General features: G+C 40.3%; 1 protein-coding gene across 5 annotated transcripts in view; it reads right to left on the bottom strand.

Moving 5' to 3' along the window:
* Positions 1 to 23740, bottom strand: part of PTPN18 (protein tyrosine phosphatase non-receptor type 18) — a 122577-nt gene that overhangs the window by 5130 nt on the left and 93707 nt on the right. For all 5 annotated transcript variants that reach the window (XM_081844627.1, XM_081844626.1, XM_081844628.1 and 2 more), the window contains one exon: positions 12580 to 12659. In XM_081844627.1, the coding sequence (XP_081700753.1) occupies positions 12580 to 12659 (80 nt within the window). The remainder of the gene's footprint in view (positions 1 to 12579; positions 12660 to 23740) is intronic.

Here is a 23740-nt window from a genome sequence, read left to right as displayed (position 1 = left end):
TTACTTTCCTTTTCCCGGCCTCCTGTTTGACTGCTACCATCTGGGCCGTTGATTTCTCATGGGAACAACTCAGCTTGACCTTGACTTTTAGATAACTCTGGAATGAGTGGCGCAAGAAAAAAGGGACCAAAAACCAGACAAACAACTTTAACAACCTTAACCGCAGCCTCTCAGGCACGTAGATCATCTGTGCCTACTTTGCTTTCTGAGGAAGAAGCTGCTTCTCTGCCAAGGGCAGGGGAGGGAGAAACAGAGGAATTACAATTGGAAGATATGGCCTCAGGAGCAACCGGCTCCATTTTAGAGAAAATCCTTGAAAAATTGGAATCTTTGGATAAAAAAGCTGACCAGCAAACAGCCAAAATCGATCAAAACACAGAATGTCTAAATAGATTAACTGGACAAGTAGCACAGAATGTACAAGCAATTGGAGAACTGAAGGAGGCTGCAGGTGAAAATCGGAAATTGGCTGAGGATACCAGCCAAAGACTTGGACAGTTAGAAAAAGAGGTAAGACCACTCTGTAAACAAGTAGATGAACATCAGACCTATCTTTCTATGATAGAACTGCGGAACAGGGAGACTAACTTAAGGATAAGGTCGGTACCAGAAGCGGAAGAAGGCAACTTAGCTGAGTTTCTGACTAAAGAATTTTCCAAGTTTTGGAACTTAGAGGAAAAAGACTTTAAAATCATATCAGCTTTTAGGCTTGGAAGACTTATAAAGAAAGAGAAGCCCAGAGACTGTCTGATAACATTGAGATCAAAGGAGGAAAGGGACAAGATTTTGGGCCTGCATTACGGAAAGTCACTGGACATTTCGGACAAAAGAATTGAAATTTACAAGGACATTCCTAAACAACTGTTGGACCTTAGATCTGACTATTTGGAACTTGTAAGATTGTTGAGGAGCAATTCAATCATCTTCAGGTGGGATTTTCCCCAAGGATTATCTTTCACTTTTAGAGGGAAGAAGATTAAAATCAGAACACTGGAAGACAGAGACAAGTTTCTGACTGCATACGGAGAGGACCTTCAAAAAGGACTTGAACTACCCTCGGGGCCTGAACCACCAGGGGTACCTGCACCCTCGGACCCTGAAGACCCGGAGAACAAAGTACCACCCCAAGGAAAATAACCAGATTTATTCAGGATGTCTCTGCAACTTTTGAGCTGGAATATAAATGGCTGTAACATCCCGGAAAAAAGGAGGAAAATTTTTCACATATTAAAAAAGGAACAATTGGACATTATTTGTTTACAAGAAACACATGTGATTAGGCTCCACAGAAAAGTGTTAATAAATAAAAGGCTTGGCCAGGAATTTATATCTTCGGACATAGTAAAGAAGAGAGGCGTGGTGATATATGCAAAAGAGAGCCTTTCACCTAAATTTTTATTCAAAGATGAACATGGAAGAATTTTGGCAATTGAAATACAACATCAAGGAGAGAAAATTCTGATATTAGGAATTTATGCCCCAAATGAAGGGAAATCAGAATTTTACAAGAAGTTGCATGAGATTATGCTGGACTATCTGGACTATAACAACATCATTATGATGGGAGATATGAATGGGGTTGTATCAACTAACATGGATAAGTCACAAAGCCAAAATGTCACAAAAGACGGAAGACTACCAAAGACCTTTTTTGAAATGACAGACAATATGGATTGGATTGATATCTGGAGAATGAAGAACCCCTTGGGAAGAGAAGGAACATTTTTCTCTGAAGCCCAGCTGACTTGGACAAGAATCGACCAAATATGGATAACTAGAGGTCTGGCACCCAAGGTCAGAAAGGTGGAAATCTGCCCAAAGACCTGCTCCGACCATAATGCACTGAAAATGGACATGACACTATTACCAACCTGCTCCTTTAGATGGAAGATGAATGACAATTTGTTTAGAGATCAGGAGATCATTAAGAAGGCCCAAAAAGCTTTGAAGGACTACTTTGAGATAAACATGAACACTACGGTGGAAAAAAGAACTATTTGGGATGCAAGTAAAGCCGTGATGAGGGGGTTCTTGATACAACAGAATGCTGTAAAGAAAAGAACACAAAATGAGAGGAAAGATAAGATCTTGGAGAAAATTAAAGAATTAGAGAAGAAGTTAAGATTAAATCCGAAGTCGCAGCCGATTCTGAGAGAAATCAAACTTCATCAAGCACAATATTCTAAACTGATAAATCAGGAAATAGAGTGGAAGATTAAACTAATGAAACAAAAAACCTTTGAATCGGCAAACAAATGTGGGAAACTGCTAGCTTGGCAGTTGAAGAAGAGACAAAAATTAAATACAGTTACAAATCTGGAAATTGAAGGAAGAAACATTCAGAACCCCGCGGAGATTAGAAAATGTTTTCAGAAATATTTTTAAAAATTATAAACTCAAGGGCCGCAGGATGAGGCTGAGATTAAACAATTTTTGGAAAAAAATGGACTAAAAAAACTGTCACAAGAAAATAGATCACTCCTGAACAGCAAAATAACACGACAAGAGATTGAACAAGCCATTCAGAACATGCAACTGGGCAAATCTCCAGGGCCAGATGGGCTGACCTCCAAGTATTATAAGACATTAAAAGAATACTTGATACAACCACTGATGGAGGTCAGCAATGAAATTATGGAGGGGAAGAGGGCGCCGGAATCGTGGAAGGAAGCTTTCATCACATTGATACCCAAATCGGAGTCTGAAAAGACACAACTTAAGAACTATCGTCCCATCTCCCTTTTAAATGTGGATTACAAAATATTTGCAGATGTTTTGGCAAGTAGATTTAAAAAAGTTCTAAATGAAGTAATTCATAAAGACCAGGCAGGCTTTCTCCCAGGTAGACATATGTTTGCTAATATAAGGAACGTTATTGACATTTTGGAACTCTTGCAAACAGACATAAATACAAAAGCAGTGCTAATCTTTATAGACGCGGAGAAGGCCTTTGATAATATCTCTTGGAAATTTATGAAGGGAAATTTAAAAGAAATGGGAGTGGGACGGGGTTTTGAAAATGGGATTGAGGCAATATATTCAGAACAAAAGGCCAAATTGATAGTTAACAATGTGGTTACAGAAGAGTTCAAAATTGAAAAAGGAACACGACAAGGCTGCCCGATTTCCCCTTTGTTATTTATCTCGGTTCTGGAAGTGCTCTTAAATATGATTAGAGGGGACCGGTTGGTGGAAGGGATTCAGGTTGGAGCGAAACAATACAAACTTAAAGCCTTTGCAGATGACCTAGTTCTGACCCTGCAGGAGCCAGAATCTAGTACAAAAAGAGTATTACAATTGATTCAAGACTTTGGTCGGGTGGCGGGATTTAAACTAAATAAACAGAAAAATAAGGTGTTGGGAAAAAACTTGACGGATACAGAGTCAGAACGGTTTCAGAGAGAAACAGAACTAACTGTGGTTAAAAAAGTAAAGTACCTAGGGGTAAATATAACAGCAAAAAATCTGAGTCTATTTAAGGATAACTATGAAAAATGTTGGTCTGAAATTAAGAGAGACTTGGACAGTTGGACAAAATTGAAGCTTTCTTTGCTAGGCCGAATTGCTGCTATTAAGATGAATGTATTGCCAAAAATGTTGTTTTTGTTTCAAACATTGCAGATTGTGGACAGGACAGAGTGCTTCCGGAAGTGGCAGAGAGATATCTCTAAATTTGTCTGGCAGGGCAAAAAGCCCAGAATTAAGTTTAAGATATTAACTGATGCGAAACAAAGAGGGGGCTTTGCCCTGCCAGACCTAAAGCTGTACTATGAAGCCGCAGCTTTCTGCTGGCTAAAAGACTGGCTACTTCTGGAGGACACTGATGTACTGGACCTGGAAGGCTTTAACAATGCTTTTGGTTGGCATGCGTACTTATGGTATGAGAAGGTTAAGATCAATAAGGCCTTTAAGAACCATATTGTCAGGAAAGCAGTATTTAATGTCTGGACAAAATACAAAGACTTATTGGAAAACAAAACTCCAAGATGGCTTTCACCTCTGGAAGCTAAGGCCCGAAAAAGACCCAATATGGAGGCCAAATGGCCAAAATATTGGGAAATATTAGAAAAAGATGGAGACAATTGGAAACTGCAGAGTTTGGAGAAAATGAAGGATAAAGTGCGAGACTGGTTACATTATGCTCAGATTAAAGAAGTCTTTAAAAACGACAAAAAGTTAGGGTTCCAGGTGGAGAAATCGAAGTTGGAAACAGAATTGTTAGAACCAAAGACTAAGGTACTATCAAGAATGTATAACTTGCTGTTAAAATGGAATACACAAGACGAAATGGTTAAATCGGCTATGATAAAGTGGGCACAGGACATTGGGCATAACATTATGTTTGAGGACTGGGAAAGGTTGTGGACCACTGGGCTGAACTTCACCGCATGTAATGCTCTGAAGGAAAATGTAATGAAAATGATATATAGATGGTACATGACCCCAGTTAAACTTGCCAAAATATACCATTTGTCTGACAACAAATGTTGGAAATGTAAAGAAAGTGAAGGAACATTCTTTCACCTCTGGTGGACTTGCCCTAAAGTGAAGGCCTTCTGGGAAATGATATATAATGAGTTGAAAAAGGTATTTAAGTATACCTTCACTAAGAAACCAGAGGCCTTCCTTCTGGGTATGGTCGGTCAGAAGGTGTTAAAGAAGGACCGAACATTTTTTATGTATGCAACAACGGCAGCAAGGATACTCATCGCTAAGAACTGGAAAACGCAAGATCTACCCACACTGGAAGAATGGCAGATGCAGCTGATGGACTATATGCAACTGGCCGAGATGACTGGCAGAATCCGAGACCTGGGAGAAGAGAGGGTTGAAGAAGACTGGAAGAAATTTAAGATTTATTTACAAAAATATTGTAATTTGGTTGAATGTTAAGAAGGATGCTAGATCATAAATAATTGTCCACCACTAAATTAGATTTGAATTCGATGATAAGTGAGACTAAGGAAAATATAAACCTTTTGGAGAATTGCTAGATTATACTTAAATGAGCGGATATAAGATTGTAAACAAGATGATAATTTGCTTGAAAAAACTTTTTAACGATGCAGGTGGGAGCGGGAGACGTGAGGGAGTCCAAAGAAGTTATGAAATTATGTTATGATATAAGTAATGTTGTTTATTATTTATGCATTTGTATTCAAAAATTTTAATAAATATTTATAATAATAATAAAAAACTAAGGTTCTTGAGAAAAACTTAACACCGATGGAAAAAGAGAGGTTTCAGAAGGAGACAGGTTTAACACTGGTAAAGAAAGTAAAATATCTGGGGGTTAATATGACTGCTAAGAATGTGAATTTGTTTAAAGATAACTATGAGAAATGTTGGTCAGAAGTGAAAAAGGATCTTGAAATATGGTCAAGCTTTCCTTGTTTGGTCGAATTGCTGTTATAAAGATGAATGTATTGCCAAGAATGTTGTTTTTGTTTCAATCATTGCAAATTTTGGACAAGATGGACTGTTTCAAGAAGTGGCAGAGAGACATTTCTAGATTTGTCTGGCAGGGCAAGAAGCCCAGAATAAAATTTAAGATATTAACTGATGCAAAGGATAGAGGTGGATTTGCCCTGCCAGACCTTAAACTCTATTATGAATCAGCAGCATTTTGCTGGCTGAAAGAATGGCTGGTTCTTGAGAACACAGACATTTTGGATCTAGAAGGTTTCAATAATGTTTTTGGGTGGCATGCATATCTGTGGTATGACAAGGTTAAAGCACATAAAGCATTTAAAAATCATATTGTCAGAAGAGCATTGTTTAATGTCTGGATAAGATATAAAGATTTACTTGAAAATAAAACCCCAAGGTGGCTATCACCTATGGAAGCGAAGGCTCTGAAAAAACTCAATATGGAGGCCAATTGGCCGAAATATTGGGAGATTTTGGAACAGGAGGGTGATAAACTGAAATTGCAGAGTTTTGAGAAACTAAAAGATAAAGTACGAGATTGGCTTCATTATTATCAAATAAGGGAGGCCTATAATTTGTACAAAAAAATTGGCTTCCAGGTGGAAAAATCAAAATTGGAAACAGAATTGTTAGAACCCAAAACTAAGATATTAATCAAGAATGTATAACTTGCTGTTGAAATGGAATACTCAGGATGAAACGGTGAAATCTGCTATGATTAAATGGGCACAAGATGTTGGACATAACATTATGTTTGCTGACTGGGAACAGTTGTGGACCACAGGTATGAAATTTACGGCATGTAATGCCTTACGAGAGAATATTATGAAAATGATATACAGGTGACACCAGTCAAGCTTGCTAAAATATATCATTGGCCCAATAATAAGTGCTGGAAATGTAAAGAAAATGAAGGTACATTCTTTCACCTTTGGTGGACGTGCCCAAGGATTAAGGCTTTCTGGGAGATGATCTATAATGAATTGAAAAAGGTATTTAAGTATACCTTCTTGAAGAAACCAGAGGCCTTTCTCCTGGGCATGGTCGGCCAATTGGTGCCAAAGAAGGATAGAACTTTCTTTATGTACGCCACAACAGCAGCAAGAATACTTATTGCACAGTATTGGAAGACACAAGATCTACCCACCTTGGAAGAATGGCAGATGAAAGTAATGGACTACATGGAATTGGTGGAAATGACTGGCAGAATCCGAGACCAGGGAGAAGAGTTGGTGGAAGAAGATTGGAAGAAATTTAAAGATTATTTACAGAAACACTGTAAAATTATTGAATGTTAAAATGATGTTGGAATGAAACGAAGCGGTTTTAGTAATACAGTGGTGCCTCGCAAGACGAAATTAATCCGTTCCGTGAGGCTCTTCGTATAGCAGTTTTTTCGTCTTGCGAAGCAAGCCCATTGACAGCTTAGCGGATTAGCGCTATTAGCGGTTTAGCGCCTTTTAGCGGATCAGCTGATAAGCGGCTTATCAGCGGATCAGCTGATAAGCGGCTTAGGGCTTAGGAAAAGGGGGGGAAAGGGAAAAAACCCCGCAGGAACTCGCAAGACATTTTTGTCTTGCGAAGCAAGCCCATAGGGAAATTCGTTTTGCGAAGCGCCTCCAAAACGGAAAACCCTTTCGTCTAGCGGGTTTTCCGTCTTGCGAGGCATTCGTCTTGCGGGGCACCACTGTAAGGTTAAATAGGAATATGTAAAAATGGATTGATATCAGATGAAAATATAAAGTTATAATATGTGAAGATAAAGAACTAAGATAAAATAAAGAGGGTAAGGATTTGCTGGTTTAACTATCTGAACTGGAATACAAAAAAGGGAGGTGTGAGGAAGTCATGAAAATAAGTAAATGAATTGTAAGATATAGAAAGAGGGACTTACTTTTAACTGTTTTTATTTTTTCTGTAATTTGTATTTTTTGTTTTTTTTTCTTTATTATTTTTGTAACCTTTCTTGTATTGAAACTTTAATAAATATTATTAAAAAAAAAAAAGAAATACACAATCGCTTTGAGGTCCTCTCCCCTAGCATGGAAGACGAAGAGCAGACTGCATTTGAGGATCTCTCCCTCATTACAGTCGATCAGGTATATGAAGACGAGCAGCAAAGTCAGTCCTCAGGGAATGTGCCGGCGACCTTGGAACGGACATCTCACGGAAGAGCCCCGACCAGACCTAAGAGGAGGCGTGTAGAGGTGATAGGGGATTCCCTACTGAGGGGAACAGAAGCAGTGATCTGTGGGCCTGACAAGATGTCTCGGGAAGTGTGCGGTCTCCCCGGGGCTAAGATCCAAGATGTAACTGAACGACTGCAAGGAATCATAAAACCCACTGACAAATACCCCTTCCTCTTGGTTCATGTGGGAACCAATGACACTGCAAGCAATAGCCTCCAGAAGATCAAAAGAGACTACGAGGCTCTGGGCAGGAAATTGAAGCAATTAAATGCACAAATTGTCATCTCATGTGTCCTCCCAGTTGAACGACGGGGCCCAGGGAGAGAGAGAAAAATAGTGGAAGTGAACAGCTGGCTTCGCAAATGGTATAAACAGGAACGGTTTGGATTCTTAGATCACGGACTGCAGTTTCTTGAAGATGGACTTCTGGCAAGCGATGGGCTGCACCTCACAACGGTTGGGAGGAATGTTTTTGCCAAAAATCTCAGAAACCTCATCAGGAGGGCTTTAAACCGACTAATGTGGGGGAGGGAGACAGTGCTCCTGAAGGTAGGAGTATATCAATTGATGAAGATGATCATCCAAATGTCATAGACCAAATGGAGCAAACAGCACGCAGACCTAGTGGTGGGAGGAAAAAATCCTTAAATAAGAGACATGGGGGAATGATTAATGGACTTCAATGTCTGTACACTAATGCGCAAAGCATGGGAAATAAACAAGATGAGCTTGAGCTCTTGGTACAGCAAACTAAATATGACATAATAGGCATCACTGAAACCTGGTGGGATAAGTCCCACGATTGGAATGTAATAATGGAGGGATACAATCTATTTCAGAGAAACAGACCAGACAAGAAAGGAGGAGGAGTGGCGTTATATGTCAGGGATGTGTATACCTGTGAAGAGATCCAAGATTTAGAACCTCAAAGCCAAAGTGAGAGCATTTGGGTCAAAATTAAGGGAGAGAAGAATAACAGGGACCTCATTGTGGGAGTTTACTATAGATCCCCAAGCCAAACGGAGGACATAGATGATGCCTTCCTGGAACAGATGGCCAAGCATGCAAAAGGAAGGGAGATAGTAGTAATGGGGGACTTCAATTACCCGGATATTTGTTGGATGTCAAACTCAGCCAAGAGCATAAGGTCAAACAGATTCCTCACTGGCCTTGCAGACAACTTCATTGTCCAGAAAGTGGGAGAAGCAACAAGAGGAACAGCCATTTTAGATCTGGTCCTAACCAATGTTGATGACCTGGTTAGTGGGGTAGAAGTGGAAGGATCATTAGGTGCGAGTGATCATGCTCTTCTGAAGTTTACTATACAGCGGAAAGGAGCAGCCAAGCATACTAGGACTCAATTTCTTGACTTTAAGAAAGCCAACTTCATAAAACTTAGGGAAGTGCTGGGTGAGATCCCATGGACAGTAATACTAAAAGGAAAGGGATTTCATGATGGCTGGGAGTTTCTCCCTCTTGATAGTAAAAGCACAACTTCAGGCAATACCAATGAGACGGAAACATGGAAGGTGCCTAAAGAAGCCAGGGTGGCTATCTAAAGAACTTTTAACTGAGTTAAGATTAAAAAAGGATGCGTACAAAAAATGGAAAAGGGGGGAAACCACCAAAGAGGAATTCAAACAAATAGCCAGCACGTGTAGACACAAAGTCAGAAAAGCTAAAGCACAGAATGAACTCAGGCTTGCTAGAGAGGTTAAAAGCAACAAAAAAGGCTTTTATGGGTATGTTCGTAGCAAAAGGAAGAAGAAAGAAACAGTGGGGTCACTCAGAGGAGAAGATGGTGAAATGCAAACAGGGGACACAGAAAGGGCTGAACTCCTCAATGCCTTCTTTGCCTCAGTCTTCTCCGATAGAGAAAACAATGCCCGACCTGAAGAATTTGGAGCAAATGATTCAGCAGAGGAAACACAGCCCAGAATAACTAAGGAGATAGTACAAGAATACTTGGCTAGTCTAGATGTATTCAAGTCTCCAGGGCCAGATGAACTGCATCCAAGAGTATTAAAAGAACTGGCAGATGTGATCACAGAACCACTGGCAGTCATCTTTGAGAATTCCTGGAGAACAGGCGAAGTCCCGGCAGACTGGAAGAGGGCAAATGTTGTCCCTATTTTCAAAAAGGGGAAAAGAGAGGACCCAAATAATTACTGCCCAGTCAGTCTGACATCAATACCAGGGAAGATTCTGGAGCAGATCATTAAGCAAACAGTCTGTGAGCACCTAGAAAGGAATACTGTGATCACCAATAGTCAGCATGGATTTCTGAAAAATAAGTCATGTCAGACAAACCTGATCTCGTTTTTTGACAGAATTACAAGCCTGGTAGATGAAGGGAACGCAGTGGATGTAGCCTACCTTGATTTCAGCAAGGCATTTGACAAGGTGCCCCATGATATTCTTGTAAAGAAGCTGGTAAAATGCGGTCTTGACTATGCTACCACTCAGTGGATTTGTAACTGGCTGACTGACCGAACCCAAAAGGGTCTCATCAATGGTTCCTCTTCATCCTGGAGAAGAGTGACTAGTGGGGTGCCACAGGGTTCTGTCTTGGGCCCAGTCTTATTCAACATCTTTATCAACGACTTGGATGATGGACTCAAGGGCATCCTGATCAAATTTGCAGATGACACCAAACTGGGAGGGGTGGCTAACACCCCAGAGGACAGGATCACACTTCAAAATGACCTTGACAGATTAGAGAATCTGGGCCAAAACAAACAAGATGAATTTTAACAGGGAGAAATGTAAAGTATTGCACTTGGGCAAAACAAATGAGAGGCACAAATACAAGATGGGTGACACCTGGCTTGAGAGCAGTACATGTGAAAAGGATCTAGGAGTCTTGGTTGACCACAAACTTGACATGAGCCAACAGTGTGACGCGGCAGCTAAAAAAGCCAATGCAATGCTGGGCTGCATCAATAGGAGTATAGCATCTAGATCAAGGGAAGTAATAGTGCCACTGTATTCTGCTCTGGTCAGACCTCACCTGGAGTACTGTGTCCAGTTCTGGGCACCACAGTTCAAGAAGGACACTGACAAACTGGAACGTGTCCAGAGGAGGGCAACCAAAATGGTCAAAGGCCTGGAAACAATGCCTTATGAAGAATGGCTAAGGGAGCTGGGCATGTTTAGCCTGGAGAAGAGGAGGTTAAGGGGTGATATGATAGCCATGTTCAAATATATAAAAGGATGTCACATAGAGGAGGGAGAAAGGTTGTTTTCTGCTGCTCCAGAGAAGCGGACACGGAGCAATGGTTCCAAACAACAAGAAAAAAGATTCCACCTAAACATTAGGAAGAACTTCCTGACAGTAAGAGCTGTTCGACAGTGGAATTTGCTGCCAAGGAGTGTGGTGGAGTCTCCTTCTTTGGAGGTCTTTAAGCAGAGGCTTGACAACCATATGTCAGGAATGCTCTGATGGTGTTTCCTGCTTGGCAGGGGGTTGGACTCAATGGCCCTTGTGGTCTCTTCCAACTCTATGATTCTATGATTCTACGTTAGGGGATGTTTTGTCCCACTCGGGAGAAGACTTCCCATTTCCTCCTGAGCTGGGACAGACTTGAAGAAGGTGCGGTCTGTTGTACTGGCATGGAGGAGCCCACGGCCTCCATGTTCGGATCAGTGTGTGTTTGGAGAAGTGACTGCTTAGTCGCAATCACTTGGGACTAACTTCTTTATGGAATAGTTCTAGTTGTTATGTAACCTAAGTCTGCCTTCAGGGATATGTCTGTGAACCTGAATGAATCTGTGAGTAAGCTACTTTTATATTAATGTTAATCAGAGTCTTGTGTTTATTCTTTTTAAGAGGGATTAGAAGGGATTTTATCAGGAAGGAATCTTTAATAGTAAGACTCAGATGAGTTAGCAACAAGCTGATCGCTGCATAATTTAAAAAAGGGGGTGTTTGGAACTGCTAGAATATGGAACTTGCTAGCGCAAGTTAGGAAGGATATCATTAAATAATATATCCTCTCCTGCCTCCCTAATCATCCCCACACAGTGTACTGTGCAAAGTTGCAAAGTGTTTTGAAATATCAGGTTCACATTTTCTAGTTGTTCACTAATTTTCCAATTCTACAGATGGGAAAATCAAGGCTGAGGCAACTTATCCAAAGCTAAACAACAAATACATTGTAGAAGAGGAACTTGAGCCCAGGCATAGGAGCCAACTCCTAGGGGCCAAAGTCCCTCCCCCCCCAAAAATATTTGAGGATGCCAGCTCCCCCTCCAAGTGGATGGGCATTGCCATTCAAATCGTGTGCAGGCAACAAGTACAGTGGTGCCCCGCAAGACGAACGCCTCGCAAGACGGAAAACCCGCTAGACGAAAGGGTTTTCCGTTTTGGAGGCGCTTCGCAAAACAAATTTCCCTATGGGCTTGCTTTGCAAGACGAAAATGTATTGCGAGTTCCTGCGGGGTTTTTCCCCTTTCCCCCCCCTTTTCCTAAGCTCTAAGCCGCTTATCAGCTGATCCGCTAAAAGCCGCTAAACCGCTAATAGCGCTAATCCACTAAGCTGTCAATGGGCTTGCTTCGCAAGATGAAAAAAACGCTATACGAAGAGCCTCACGGAACGGATTAATTTCGTCTTGCGAGGCACCACTGTATTGGGATTGATTATGTGGGGGGGGGGAGCTCTTACCTGCCTCCCCCCATATTTTATTCAAGTTGGCACCCTGGAGGCCAGGTCTAGTAAAGCCAAACACACCCTAAAAACCAATCTGAATCAGGGCCGGGGGACTCTGTGGCCTTTCCAATATGCTGTTGAACTCCTCCCCAGCCAGCAGGGTCAATGGTCGGGGAGGGGGCAGTGGGAGTTGAAGAAGATCTGAAGGGCTACAGGCTCCCCATCCCTTCTGGTCTACAGTTTTTGTCGGAGGCTTATCCCGGTCCTGTGACATAGAAATGTGGCTGGGAAACACCGCGCAGACAACATACTGTGGGCAGCAGGTTCCTCAGGGGCTTTTTCCCTAATCCATTGATGTGAGATGAGGAGGTGACTCTGGGATTGGAATCGCCTGTAGCAGAGAGAAGAGATCAGACAAAGAAAAGGTTATTCCCGATAGGTGCTTTCTGTACTCCCTTTGCTGTAACCACAACAGGTCAGAGGGACCTAAACTTTTCCTCGGGATTCTGATATTAGTATTAGTATTATTACAGTCATACCTTGGTTGTTGAATGGCTTAGTTGTCAAACAAATCGGCTCCCGAATGCCGCAAACCCGGAAATGAGTGTTCCGGTTTGGGAACATTCTTTGGAACCTGGACGTCTGACGCGGCTTCCACAGCTTCTGATTGGCTGCAGGAGCCAGAATGGATTCCGTTCGACTTATGAGGTACAACTATATTTCTACTATCAACTACAGTCATACCTCGGGTTGAAGTTGCTTCAGGTCGAGTGCTTTTGGGTTGTGCTCCGCGGCGACCCGGAAGTAACGGAACACGTTACTTCTGGGTTTCGCCACTCACGCATGAGCAGATGGTCAAAATGACATCACGTGCATGCGCAGAAGTGGTGAATTGCAACCCGCGCATGCGCGGACGCAGGTTGTGTTTGCTTCAGGATGCGAACGGGGCTCTGGAACGGATCCCGTTTGTATCCAGAGGTACCACTGTATAATCAATGACCTATCAACAAATTCCTCCCTGACAGCTTATGATAATCTCATTGAGTTCTTGCAGGATGTGGTCTCTGTTAACATAAACCCAGCCAGCAAGCCCCGAATTGCTAAAGGGTGCAGATGGTTCGACCAAGAGTGCCGCACAAAGAAGAAACACTGGCCTATAGAAACACTGGCCTAAACTATTTACCCCCAACTTATTTCAAAATTTAAAAAGAGTACAAAGCCCTTTTGGCTTAAAAAAAAAAGGCAGTCTGAACAAAACTCCTGGCCTCTGTTGCTGAATGCCTCGCTAAACAACGAAACAAAACTCTTCTGGCAACTGGTCTCTGGCTTTCTGAGCAATAGCTCTCCAGCCCCCAGCTGTGCCATTCCAGCTCAGGTATGGGAGAACCATTTTAGAAATATATTCACGGAAAATTCAAATCTCCCCGCCAGTTTTTATGACGAAGTTTCAGCAGAACTGTCACTGCTCCCACAATGGAGCCCGGTTACAGTGGAAGAAGTCTATACATTAATTGGGAACCTGAAGAGTGGTAAGGCCCCAGGAAATGACTTTATCCCAGCGGAATTGATCATATCAAATCAGCACTGGTGGGCTCCTCTTCTGGCGGCACTTTTTATGATAGTAAATAACTCAAGCAAAGTACCATCTAGCTAGAAACATGCAGTAGTAGTCTCAATCTTTAAGAGAGGCCAGCCAAACATGCCTTCTAATTATAGGCTAGTCAGTCTGCTTTCAATTATAGAAAAGCTGTATGCCCGCTTTCTCTGTAACAAACTGACAAGTTTTCTAAATGAATATAAATATATCTGAAGCTCGGGCAGCTTTCCGCGAAAACACTCAACATCAGACCACTGTCTAACGCTGTCCCTCCTAGCTGAGAAATACACCAGACCTCTACAGGGAAAACTCTTTGTGGCCTTTATGGACCTGAAATCTGTCTTTGACTCCATCCCTGGATTCCAACTATGGTCCAAATTACATCTAGTAGTGAAGGATAAACGTCTCCTGTATCTTATTAAAGCCCTGCACAGTGGAAGCAATTTGCAGGTTAGGTGTGGGTTGCAGGGCCAGCTCTCAGACTGTATTGAGATGGCCAGGGGAGTAAGACAGGGATGCATTTTGGCCCCTACCTTGTTCAGTTTGTTGTTTATTTGTTTTTAATTTAAATTTCTATTGGAATTTTATTTACAACATAACACAAACCCCCACGCCCCAATACACAAATCCACCTCATTAAATGTGAACATAACATACAACAATACAAACAACCAAAAAAAATACTTCCTTTATCCTGTATCTGGCCTCCTTATTTACTTCTTATAAACAGTTTATAAGATGTTCAGTTTGTTTTTGAATGACTTAGAGGCAAGCTTAATGGACCCTGATGGCCATCTTCCAAAAATAGGGACAAGAAAGACCCCTTTCTTGCTGTGTGTGGATGACACGGCCATCTTCTCCCAAACCAGACCTGGCCTGAACTACCAACTAAGGAAATTCTGGGACTACTGCTCTGGTAATAGGTTATCCATCAATTATGAAAAATCAAAAGTCCTGGTGTTTGAGAAGAGATTGTCCCTGAGTAAATGGGTACTGGACGGTTACAAACTAGAGCAGACCAAATTCTTCCGGTACCTAGGGCTTCTGTTCCATCATTCCAAGTCCTGGAAACATCATTGGCAAACCGCCTATCAAAAGGCGGAGGTAAGCAAACTGGCTATACTTCAATTCTTTTATACAAGGGGAGGCCATTATGTTCCATCAGCCATTAAGGTATTTAATGCAAAATCTGTCTCTCAACTCCTCTAGGCCTCAAACATCTGGTTCAATGGCTCATTCTCCAGGTTTGATGACTTCCAGGCAAAGTTTCTCCGATCCCTCCTACAAGTTCCAAATTGTGTTCCAAAGGCAATACTATTTTTAGAAACAGGTGAATGTCTTCTATCAAGTAAAGCATGGTGGGCTGCCCTGAGATACTGGCTCAAGATCTCAGTCTTTGGCCTAGGGAAGGGGTTCCATACCTTCCATACCTAAAAAACGAGGAGTTTGCCAGCTCATTAATGAAAATGATGGTTAGAAAAGCCACTTGGCTTGGTATGCCACCTTCTCTCCTGTACCATCTGGGCTATGATACCACCCTTGAATCTCTGAGGCAAAGCCTCTAGAACATATCACATAGTGATCTCCGATCTCAATCTCATGTTATCTGTGGCCCATTAGCAGTAGGAATTCACTATGGGTTCAAGTTTCAGACACCTGCATATCTTAGAAATTTGTCTGTACCAACATATCGGCGTATTTTCACCAAAGCCAGATCAACATATCCATGACTAAACAAATAGCGCTTGGGTCTCCCTTCCCTGGGGGGTTGTTTGTATGAATCTGTATTTTATTCTGAATCCATGTTATGGGTTGTTGGACCGCAATAAAGATTACCGTATTTTTCGCTCTATAACACGCACCCGACCATAACACGCACGTAGTTTTTAGAGGAGGAAAATCCGTAGGCATGCCATCCGTAGGCATTCCCTCCATAACATGCACAGACATTTTCCCTTACTTTCTAGGAGGAAAAAAGTGAGTGTTATGGTGCAAAAAATACGGTATATTATTGTATTTCTATTTCTATACCACTTTATATTCTTAAGGGGGGGGAAAAGCAGATTACAACACATTAAAATATTAAATAAAACAATCCAGGAAAAATGACTGAAGAACGATATTTGCAGCCTTTAATGTTCTACTATGGATTTTATTAGTTACATCTAATCTGTGTTTGCAGCCTTTGTGAATTCCCATTTGAATTTGCTTGGGTTCTGTACACCCAAAGAAAAACCCCATGAAATACCCCCAAATCCAAATTTGTCATGATGACTAGCATCTTGTTTACTTGCATTGAAGTCATATGATATTCACAGAGCTAGTTTAGCACAGTATTTTAAGAAAATGTGCTAGGGAAATAGTCATGTGTCTTTCATTTGCATATCCTCAAAATTTTGATATTTAACCCTTTTTCTTTTGTATTGCTCTAGTAATGCTCTTTCCTATAATTCTTTAATTTGTTATAGGTAGGTTTTTGGATTCTGCCACTGGTAGGTTCCTGGACTTTTCCAGTAATATTTGTGAGACGTTCGCTTCTTTACCCACATACCCCTCTTTGGTATTCTACCTCTCTTTAGTGGTTTCTCTAAATGAACTGGTGGGGTTACAGTTTAACAGAGATTAGTAGATAGATTGTATGGACGGAGATACCCTGCTGAGAAAATATATAGAAGGTCATATATAATAGAAGGAATCAAAGTCAGTAAGCCTCTATAGTGATCTTGAAAGGAGGAGGAATATCAGAAGATAAAATGAAAAGGGGAGCGGGAACACCAGCGGAAAGGCGGCCATCGAGACAAGAACAAGGGAGGGAGGGGAAAGAAATTAAGGATTATGACAGTTTGATGGCCGAAATAAGGAAAGAATTTAAAAACAATGAACAATATATTGAGAGAAAGCTACTGGAAGTTCAGGATACTTTGGATAAGAAATTGGAGGGGGTGGTGGGTGAATTGACAGGAAAAGTTAAGGATTTATCGGTAAGAGCTAAGGTACTTGAGGATTCAATGAAAAGGGTACAAAAAGATACGAAAGACAGTAAGAGGGAGGTGGATAGGATCAAAATAGAAGTTAAAGAGATAGGAAAGACACAGGAAGAGTTGTTGGACAACATGGCATTGACACAGATGAGACAAAACCAACTAAATTTGAAATTCAGAGGGATACCGGAAAATTCAAATGAGAATATAAGATCTAAAATGGTTAAAGAGTTAGCAACCTGGTTAGACAGGGAAGAAGAAGAGATAAATCACTCTTTAGCAAATATTTTCCGGATAAAAACAAAATCGGCTAAAGCTAAGGGGAGAAAACTACCAGGAGATGTCCTGGTCATGTTCAATTCGTTGGAGATAAGAAATGAAATATTGAAACAGAATTATAGCAAAAGGTTATATATTGAAGGGAACTCAATTATTATATTTAAAGAGATTCCTTCGAGATTTCTTCGAAGGAGAGATGTATATAAAAAATTAACCAATCAATTGAAGAAAAATGGGATCTTATATAGATGGGAGTTCCCAGAAGGTATTTCATTTTATTTTAAGGAAAAGAGATTTAAACTGTCCACTCCCTCTGAACTTAAAAAATTTGCAAGGAGATACGAGAAGGATCTTGGAAAAATGGCAGGGGGAGGGGGGTGAGGACGAACGGAGTGAAGAAGAAGAAAGAGAGATAAAACTAGTAACAGAAAGGGAAGAAGTAGAGAAAGAAGACAAAGAACAGTAATTTTATTTAGATTTGATAACTTAGTAGTAGTATATAATAATGGCATTAAAAGTACTGACTTGGAATGTGAATGGCATGAACAACAAAAATAAAAGGAATCAGATTGCACATATATTATTGAAAAAGAACCTCGACCTAATCTGTCTACAAGAGACTCACGTAATTAATAAGTATAAGAGAATTTTGAGCAACAAGAAACTAGGACTCGACTTTGTGACTTCGGACAAGGTTAAGAAAAGAGGTGTGGTTCTATATATAAAGGAAAAATTTGACCCACAACTATTGTATAAAGATGATCAAGGGAGGTTGATAGTAGTACAGATGGTGTTTCAAGGAGAAAAAATAATTGTTGTAGGAATATATGCACCTAATGATAAAAAATCAGATTTTTTCCTTGAATTAGGTAATAAGCTAATGGAGTGGATGGACCAAAAAATAATACTGATGGGAGACTTCAATGGGGTGGTATCACCAAACTTGGATAAGTCAACAAAAAAACAAGAGTCGAAGGAAGGTAAACTACCCAGATCTTTTTTTGATCTGATTAATAATATGGGTTTGATAGATGCCTGGAGATTGAAAAACCCCACTACAAAACAGTACACCTTTTTCTCAAATTCAAAGCAGAGTTGGGGGAGAATAGATAGTATTTGGTTATCAAAAGAATTGACACAGAATGTAACCAAGTTGGAAATTATCGCCCAAACTATATCTGACCATAATTCGGTTTATATTGAGATAAAAGGTAAAGACATTAGAACAGGTAGATGGAGAATGAATGAATTTTTATTTAATGATCAGAGGGTAGTAACTAAGGCCAAGGAAATAATTGAGGATTATCTTAAATGGAATTGGAATGGGGAAACAGCTATAGAGACAGTGTGGGACGCAGGAAAGGCAGTTATGAGGGGCTTTCTGATCCAGAAAAATAGTTACTTAAGAAAAGAAAAAGAGAAAAATAAAGAGCAGACGTTAACACAGATAATGGAAAATGAAAGAAAATTAACTACTAATCCTGGTGATGAGAGCGCAAAACATAACATAAAGATACTACAAGCCAAATTCTCTATGATAATTAACCAAGAGATTGAATGGAAAATAAAAATGATGAAACAGAAAAACTTTGAATCAGCTAATAAGATAGGGAAATATTTGGCGTGGCAAATAAGAGAAAGGAGGAAACAAAACATGATCTGCAAGATAAAGGATGGAGAGAAAATTGTAGAAGAACCAAAGGAAATTAAAAAGATATTCCAGAAATATTATAAGGACCTATACAAAAGAGGAAAGGAAACGGACTATGAAATAGATAGTTTTTTGCAAGAACACCATCTGCAACAAATTCCAAAGGAAGAAAAAGAGTTACTAGATCAGATGATTACACAAGAAGAGATAAAAAAGGCTATAAAAAAGATGAAAATTGGAAAAGCGCCCGGGGCCGGATGGCTTACCGGCCAAATATTATAAAACATTAAGTGAACAAATATCTCCAATTTTATGTGAATTGATGAATAATATTCTAAAAGAGGGGAGAATCCCGAATACCTGGAAGGAAGCATATATTACATTAATCCCTAAAAAAGACGTTGATGCTCTAGAGGTGAAGAATTATAGACCGATTTCGTTATTAAATAACGATTATAAGCTGTTCGCAGACGTAATGGCAGAAAGATTAAAAAAGGTATTGAACAACAGAATTCATAAAGATCAAACAGGCTTCCTTCCAGGGAGACAACTGAGGGACAACGTAAGAAATGTAATAGATATCATTGAATATCCGGATACTAGAATAGATCTACAAGCGGCCCTGGTATTTATAGATGCCGAAAAGGCACTTGATAATGTTTCATGGGACTTCCTGAAGAAAAGTTTGACAATGATGGGGATGGGAGAAAAATTTAGAAAAGGTATAGAAGCTATTTATCATGAACAAAGGGCAAAACTGGTAATTAATAATACAACATCAGAATTTTTCAATATATATAAAGGAACTAGACAAGGCTGCCCTTTGTCCCCTTCGCTATTTATAACAGTATTGGAAATACTCAACAAGAGACTGAGGGAATCAACAGAAGTTAAAGGAATTAAAGTAGGACTTAATGAATACAAAAAGCTTTTGCTGACGATATTGTACTAACTCTAGAAGACCCAAAACACAGTGTAAAAGAAGCCTTACAAAAATTTGAAGAATTCGGTGCCGTATCAGGACTCAAGGTCAATAAGAATAAAACTAAGATGCTGGTTAAAAATTTAACCAAGGAAGAAATGACAGATATAGAGCAAAGGGTGGGAATTATGACGGTTAAGAAGGTAACGTACCTTGGGGTGTGGATTACGGCTAAAAACATTAACTTGTTCAAAGATAATTATGAGGTCACCTGGAGGAATATTAAGAAAGATTTGGAAATTTGGGATAGAATGAAACTATCCTTCTTAGGGAGGATAGCAGTTGTAAAAATGAATGTCCTACCTAGAATGTTGTTTTTATTTCAAACCATTCCTGTACTCAAAGGCTTAAGGCAATGTAAAGAGTGGCAGAGAGCCCTGGCGAAATACATCTGGCAGGGAAAAAGACCGCGAATTAAAATGAAAATATTGGTAGATAGAAAGGAAAGAGGGGGTTTTTCACTGCCGGACCCAAGTTTATATTATGAAGCGGCATGTTTATTGTGGCTAAAGGATTGGATAAGATTGGAAAAGAGAGACATATTAGATTTGGAGGGCTTCGACAACAGGTTCGGGTGGCACTCGTACCTGTGGTACGAAAAGGTGAAGGCACATAGGAGCTTCCTAAATCATATTTTTAGAGGACCAATATTCCAGGTATGGGAGAGAAATAAAAATCTTTTGGAAAGGAAGACCCCCTGGTGGATTTCACCAATAGAGGTGTTGACTATTAAAAAAACCAATATGGAACAGAAGAATGCCACTTATGAAGAACTTATAATTAAATCAGAACAAGGCTTCAAACTTAGGCCATACGAGGAGACAAAAAACCTATTTTCTAGCTGGTTGCAATATCACCAGGTGAATGGTTTGTTAAATGAAGATAAAAAGAAATTAGGATTCGAAGATAAAAAATCTAGGTTTAATGTGGAGGTGGTAGAGGGAAAGAGTAAAACACTGTCTAGGATATACGATATATTACTGGAGTGGTACACAAAAGATGAGGAGGTGAAGGAGGCAATGACAAAGTGGGCAATGGATGTTGGCTATAACATTGATTTTGAAAGGTGGTTGGAATTATGGAACAATAATACAAAGTTTACGGCGTGTATAGCATTGAGGGAAAATATGTAGAACATGATATACAGGTGGTATCATACGCCGGTGAAACTGGCCAAAATGTACAGGATAAAGAACAGAAGATGTTGGAAATGTGGTGAAACAGAAGGCGATTTCTACCACATGTGGTGGCTATGTAGTAAAGTGAAAGGATTTTGGGAATTGCCGTATTTTTCGCTCTATAACACGCACCTGACCATAACACGCACATCGTTTTTAGAGGAGGAAAACAAGGGAAAAAACATTCTGAATGAAACAGTGGATGTATCATTTTTGTGCTTCATGCTGTGGCCACAGACATGTGATCTGATGGTGAATTTGGGATGACCCAATGCAAAAATCCTGAGAATCCCTGTGCATCCATGGTTTGTAACCACGTTTTTGCACCATTGCAGCCCCAGGCAACAGTGGGTGTGTGATTTTGGGGGGGCAGGCTGTAGCCATGGACATGCTATGTGATCTGATGGTGAATTTGGGGTGACCTAATGCAAAGATCCTGAGGATCCATGTGGATCCATGTTTTGTAACCATGTTTTTGCACCATTGCAGCCCCAGGCAACAGTGGGTGCGTGATTTTGGGGGGGCAGGCTGTAGCCATGGACATGCTATGTGATCTTATGGTGAATTTGGGGTGACCCAATGCAAAGATCCTGAGGATCCATGTGGATCCATGCTTTTTAACCACATTTTAAGTGGGGAGGGAAGGAAAAACACAGAACGGACAAGGAGCACGAGAGGGGTGTGCAGAGAAGCAGCTGGCTAAGAATGCAGGAGAGGGGTATAACTGGGAGGGAGGAAAGGAAGGCAAAAGTTTTCCCTCACCTACCCACCCAAGCCAGCCAGCTCGCGCGCGCGCGCTCTCTCTCTCTCTCTCCCTCCTGCATGTTTTCCCCTCTGCTTGCCTGGAGGGGAGGGGCTTTCCCTGCTCTTTGTTCCGTTTGAGCAAACACAGCAAGGAAACAGAGGTGGGTGGGCAGTAAGACCCTGAGGCAGAATGCAGGAAAGCAGCCGCTTCCTCCTTTCAGGGTTCCCTTCTCCGAGATGTGCAATTTGATTTTTGCCTGCTTTTTTTTGGCTCCGCTCACACCATTTGGCTCCAGGGACCACACATTCGCTCAATAACACGCACAGACATTTCCCCTTCCTTTTTAGAAGAAAAAATCTGCGTGTTATAGAAGGAAAAATACGGTAATTTACAACGAACTTTAAAAAATCTTTAAATACACGTTTCCCAAAAAACCTGAAGCCTTTCTGCTAGGAATGTTAGGTAAAGAAATTAAAAAAGAAGACAAAACAATATTCCTTTATGCCACTACAGCCGCTAGAATTATGCTGGCACAAAACTGGAAAACGGAAACTATACCTAGTATAAGCGACTGGCAGGTTAAAATGGTGGAATATGCTGAGCTTGCTAGACTAACAGGTAGAATACGAGATCAAGATGAACAAAAATTTCATAAAAGTTGGAGTAAATATTGGAAGTATATTGAAAATAAATTGTAGAGGGCACTGGTGGTGTTGGAATAAATCTAACAGAGAATGATTAAATATTTAAGATTACTTACTGGAAAGCAAGACCCCAAGGTGGTTGTCACCTTTGGAAGCTAAGGCTTTGAAAAGACTCAATATGGAGGCCAAGTGGCCGAAATATTGGGAGATACTAGAACAAGAAGGAGATACATTGAAATTGCAGAGTTTTGAGAAACTAAAAGTGGGGGATTGGCTTCATTATTATCAAATAAGAGAGGCCTATAATTTGGATAAAAAACTGGGCTTCCAGGTGGAGAAATCGAAATTGGAAACAGAACTGTTAGAACCTAAAACTAAGATTCTTTCAAGAATGTATAACTTGCTGTTGAAATGGAATACTCAGGATGAACCAGTTAAATCAGCTATGATTAAATGGGCACAGGACATAGGTCATAACATTATGTTTGCTGACTGGGAAAAGTTGTGGACCACCGGTATGAAATTTACGGCATGTAATGCCTTAAGAGAGAATATTATGAAAATGATCTATAGGTGGTATATGACCCCAGTCAAGCTTGCTAAAATTTACCATTTGCCTGATAACAAATGTTGAAAATGTAAAGAAACTGAAGGCACATTCTTTCACCTTTGGTGGACGTGCCCGAAGATTAAGGCTTTCTGGGAGATGATATATAATGAACTGAAAAATATACCTTCCCTAATTTAAATATACCTTCCCTAAGAAACCAGAGGCTTTTCTCTTGGGCAAAGTCGGCCAATTGGTGTTAAAGAAAGATAGAACGTTTTTTATGTATGCGACAACAGCAGCAAGAATACTCATCACAAAGTACTGGAAGACACAAGATTTGCCCACCTTGGAAGAATGGCAGATCCAAGTAATAGACTACATGGAATTGGCAGAAATGACTGGCAGAATTCGAGACCTGGGAGAAGAAGCGGTGGAAGAGGACTGGAAGAAGTTTAAGAACTATCTGCAGAAACACTGCAAAGTTTACGAATGTTAAAATGATGTTGGATATAAAAATAATATGGCATTAGGGATACAGTGTTAAAAAGTATGCAAAAATGTAATAGAAAAAGGGTGAAAGATTAAAGTTATATTATGTCAAAAGTAAACAATATGTTAAAGGTGTTCAAACATAAGGAGGAAAGATCGGAGACATAATAGATGTGATTTTAATAATTAGAAATGAGTTTTGAAAGAGGGTAAGGATTTGCTGTATCTGATTGGACAAAGAGGAACACAGAAAAGGGAGGCGGGAGGAAGTCAAGAAAGATTGCTATGTAAACATGAATTTAAAAATTGGAGTTTTTATTTTTAATTTGTTTTTTGTATTCTGATGTATGTTTGTGATTGGCTTTGTGGTTTTGAA

Source organism: Podarcis erhardii, assembly GCF_964252035.2.
Source record: "Podarcis erhardii genome assembly, chromosome: 17".
Classification (NCBI taxonomy): Eukaryota; Metazoa; Chordata; class Lepidosauria; order Squamata; family Lacertidae; genus Podarcis; species Podarcis erhardii.
This window is presented reverse-complemented; position numbering and strand designations above follow the sequence as displayed.